We start from the raw sequence: 5006 nt of genomic DNA, 5'->3' as shown, positions 1-5006 counted from the left end.
TGCAAGATAAGCAGTCTTTATTCTACATAACAAAACACTCATAATATAACAAAACATGATTTAATTCAAAGAAATGGATGACCAGATATCAAACAAAATGACACCAATAAGTATGATTACGCTTTCAACGACAATTAAATTTAATAAAATGCGGGACCCTCCTCTGCAATGCCTGAATTTTTTTTTTTAATAGTCTATAATATACATTTTATATACCAAGATTCTTTCAGACCCTTGGTTCTTTCTTTACATGCCACATTTGAATAAGATAACATAACAGAATAAAAAATAGAAACTTACATGTGATTCGTGTTTACAATAGCGCCTTATACATCACTATGTCATGTACCATGCAATGCACCATGAAGTGCTCATAGCTAAATGTGGCACGAAAAACATCTAGCTCATCCATTACATTCGTCTCCATCTCCAACTGTCTCGACCATACCTTGCCATTGAATAAAGATGGTCTGAGACGAGAGAGTGTGGTGGACATCACGCAACTATACTTCATTTTAAACAAAGTCACCACGCATGTCATCAGTCATTACTCACCACATCTCATCTCTACCACCAATAGCCATGTGTTGGTGGAGCGAACGACGAAGCAATAGGTATGGTTACACACTGGAAGTCGTAGCCGCAAACTGCACAGATGTGTCTTAAGCCAAATTATGGTCGGCTGTCATTGAACTGCAGCACCAGTGGTAGTGAACAGCTCTCCGATCAACTGAGCTGCCCTTTTAGAATAGCACTGCTCATCTCCATGGAATGAAGAAGGGGATAGAAAAGGTGCCCTAAAACTGGCTGCTCCACATGACCCGATCCTGCATACTGCGGCTGACAGGGGTCTTATTACTGCTGTGAAAACAAGAATGTGAGAAAAACGAGAATTACTCCTCTGAACCTAGCAACGCGTACAAAACTTCGCACGCTCATAAATGCGGATGCATCGAATAGACCCCAGAGACACGTAATACCTCATTGCAAATGAACTTTCCAGATACATGTATGACATTAGCATCGCTGTTTAGAATCCACCATGCTGAATGACGATGACATGGAAGCAACATGCCGCACCTCGGTAGACAGAGCACAGCACAGCCAAAGAGTATAAAACCCACAACTAGGAAGTACAGTGCTAGTTCGATGGGAACTGCACTGAAATTTCGGGAAATTGCTATGCCTACAAAGTGCCCATTGACGACCCACGGTCAATATCAGAGAACAAAATGCTGAGAAATATCCTCAGAGCCATTCAGCAAAAACTGCGACAGATGCGATACTCCTGGTTGAGCAACAAAGCTGATGGGATTCGGGGCTTTGCAGAAAGAAATGAGGCAATGGACACTGTACTAATTTTGGAGGAGACTTTAAAAGCAATTTGTCTGTTATCCAGAGACAAAGAGCCTGACTGCGACGCCATCGAAGCTGAAATCTACAAAGAGGGCGGTGCAGCTCTGATGGATAAGCGTATAATCAGCTTCTATCTATGGCAGCACGAGACCTTAAAGATGCCTCCATTCTTCATCTTTTCAAACGCGGAGGAAACCGTCAGGCTCGCCTATACTCAGCCGGATCATTACATATCTTGAGCAAAGTGTACTACCTGAGAGTCAATGCGGCTTCCAGAAAGAACGCAGGGCCATCGACATGGTGTCTGCTTTCAGGCAGAAAAGTATTAGGTGTACACCACCTGTATTGATCTGACCAAAGCCTTTGACGCTGTCGGTGGGGGCAGTCTTTGTAGAATCATGACAGAGTACGGATGCCTCAGCGAGTTACATTCCATCGTACGTCAACTTCCTGGCTGCATGCTGGCCAGAGTCCAAGCTAATAGTAATAGCGAGACACTTGAACCATTCTCAGTCCCAAACGGAATGAAGCAGGGTAGTATTCTTACTCTCATCCTGTTCAGCCTCAAGTTCGCGGCTATGCTGACTAATGCACTCAATGACGTTGAGATAGACGAAGGCATCACGTACCGGACAGATGGACCAATCTTCAATCTTAGAAGACTTCAAGCGAAAACAAAGATCAAAATGGAAACAACGAATTTCTCATCGCGGACGACTGTGCCCTCACCGCTGTCTCAAAATCAGAATGCAACATAGTGTTGAAGAATTCTCTGCTGCCTACAACTACAGTGTACGTCCATCTGACAAACAGTACGAAAAAGATTGAAGCTATGCACCAGCCAGCCAAAGGATAGGCATATTGAACCAGTTGTCACCATCACTGGACATCAACAAAATGCTGTGTACAAGTTCATTACCAGCGCAACACTCTGTCCAGAATCGTTTTCATCAATGATGAGGTGAATGTCCGGTTTGCTGAACTTTGTGCCGTCTTCGGCAGACTCCACAAGGAATCTATGGGGCAAGAAGAGAGGCATCACCTCAAAGACCAAGACGGTGTACCGGGTCATAGGTCTCCGCACACTGTTCAATGACTGTGAAAAATGGACAGTTGGCCAGCGTCGCGCAAAGAAACTGAATCATTTCCATTCAACTCTTTTCCTCAAGCGACAAAATTTATTTCATACGATGGCTTAACACTTGTGTTAGAGTGTCACGCATGTCAATGCGACAGATGGTATGTGTTAGTGCTTTGGTGTTGTTTTTTAAGGGGTTTTTTTTCTTATTTTCTTAACTAAAATAGTAATTTAAGTTTCATCTTCGATAAAATGTTTACAAAGTCAATATTATATAAAGAAAAAATAACTTTACAAATTTACAAATAATTGTCTAGTTTTCTTTAAGGTAAAAAAAACTTTCAATCAATCACAACAATCTTTTGAGCAGCTTATCACACTCTACATATTGGGTGAATATAGGGTGTCTATAGAGTTTTGCTTTTTTGTTTTGTTTTGTTTTGTTTGTTTATTTCGGGGGAAGATGTTGATGCAGCACTGAGTACAATGCTTAAAAGAGGAAGAAAAGAAAAAAAACACGAGCAGACCTCTATAAAGAATGCACGGGGGGCGGGGAGGGGTATGATTTCGTCATTTGTTAGGAATTCAACATTCTACCTTTACATCATACGAATCATACAGGTGAACCAGATGAACGAAAAGTAAACAAACTCTTTTACCTTTGGAATAAACTTATGGGTCTGTCTGCTGGAAGCGGTTACTCAGTCCTTCTTGGCTCTTTCAGATTAAAGCCTTGAGTATAAGAATATATAAAGCATTATTCTATACTATTTTATAAAGAGCAAATCAAATTGGGGGGGGGGGAATCTTAAACTACACCAAATACACTGCTCAAATCATTACGTCGCACGTTTTATTTTATAGTTAAATCCTGCATTTATTTTAAACTTGCACGCGCGGATACGTGTCATACTTTACGATCAGGTTTACTTATTATGGAGACCAGCAAAGCAATGACCTTTTCAACATCAATCACGCGCAAATTATCAGCAATGAGCTGGAACTAGATTTGTTTAAGCCAGTTCCACCTTGCTCTCTTGCTCACAAAGGTAAGCTTTACTCCTAAGCATAAATCTTACCATAATTTCTCCTGCTTGTGTTTGTAAAATTAGAAGGATTTTTAAAAAGACAATGCAAAGTAGGGCATCTGGGGGTTTAAATCGAAGACAACACACTTTAAAAAATCAACAGATTGCCCTTCTCGGCCATGTCATTCAGCAACTGAATTAAACTTCTGGGGGCTTTTCTTCAGGATAGAGTGTCCAGGAGGTTTCGGAGGTCTGCTGAGGACTGATGAAGAAGAAGAAGTCTTGGACTGAGATGATGAGCCGAGGGACAAAGTTGGTGGTGTTGTTGATGATGATGGATCGGAGTTGTCGTTGTCTTCGTTATCGTCTCTTTTGCTACGGCTTCGCAATTTGCCAGCATTGCCATTGTCTTCATCGTCGTTGTTATTGTCAATGTCATCGTCATCGTCGTCGTCTTCTCGTGTCTTGAGGAGTTTCGCTCGTCGTGCTTTGTCGCTCTCCAGCATAACGCTGATGACGGAGAAGTCACGTGCGTCGCAGAGGTCAAGAGGTCGTTCGCCGTCGCTTGTTTTGATGTCTTTGCTTGCTCCTTTGCTCAGGAGATATCTGGGGGCATGAGACAAGAGAAAAATGTATGAGACGTGATGGGACAGTACGACATAGGATGAGGTAGTTTGAGGTAAGGAACAGATACCTTGCATCTTCGTAAGCTGAAATATGTTTTGGAACGGACATACATTTACTACTTTCATGTTCCAGCAGTTCAGTGGAGCTTGCATCTTTTGACAGCAAGGTACGATGGCAAATTCATTGGTTACCCAAAGTTGTCAGCCTTAGAATACATAATATCTACGTTGTCTTGATTCGCCAATTTGTGGCGTAAAAAGCTTACTAGTTGTATCCCCATACGTCTGCTGGGATTTTGTCTCAAATTCAGCTCTGTTTGACCCTCACATGCTGGGTCGAAGAAGCCGACTTTCTTTATTCCTACATGATCTATAATGTATCGACGGAGGCATGAAATTTTGACACCTCCCCCACCCCTCCCATATTAAATAAATGAATGAATGAATGAAGGAAGGAAGGAATGAATTAAATGAATGAATTAATGGATTGATGGATGGATGGATGTGTGGGTGGGTAGATGGATATAGATGGATGAGGAAAGAGAGAAGGAAACAAACAAACAAACAAACAAACAAACAAACAAAGAAATTGGGCCACCTGGCAATGTCGCCCTCTCCGTTGGCGCAGGCAGCGTGTAGCGGTGTCCATGTGTCCACATCCTTCTTGTTGACTTCCGCACCGTGCTGCACCAGGAGCTTCACAGCTGCCAAGTTGCCCTCCAGCACAGCGTTGTGCAATGGCGTCACTCCTGAGGACAGAGAAGAACGTATACACAAAGATGTGGGGAGATTGCAATGGCGTGAGCGCATTTTGGAATAAAATTCCAAAAGGTAGATCACCAAATTGGGCGATTAGCTAATCTCGTGTGTCTAGATCTATGTGTTTGTAAGATTTAAATTTTTTTGCTTGACTTTTTT

General features: G+C 42.1%; 1 protein-coding gene across 1 annotated transcript; it reads right to left on the bottom strand.

The window, feature by feature from the left end:
- Positions 1–4837, bottom strand: LOC101854873 (protein phosphatase 1 regulatory subunit 12A; the record flags this gene model as incomplete). The annotated part of the gene is given in 2 exon segments (XM_013083844.2): positions 1–4068; positions 4687–4837. Coding segments are annotated over 2 exon segments (575 nt in total), but the record flags the coding sequence as incomplete, so codon positions are not given.
- Between the last annotated feature and the right edge of the window lie 169 nt (positions 4838–5006).

The sequence above is a fragment of the Aplysia californica genome, unplaced genomic scaffold (genome assembly GCF_000002075.1).
Source record: "Aplysia californica isolate F4 #8 unplaced genomic scaffold, AplCal3.0 scaffold00257, whole genome shotgun sequence".
Taxonomy (NCBI): Eukaryota; Metazoa; Mollusca; class Gastropoda; order Aplysiida; family Aplysiidae; genus Aplysia; species Aplysia californica.
The sequence above is the reverse complement of the archived record's forward strand: the minus strand, read 5'-3'. Positions and strand labels throughout refer to the sequence as shown.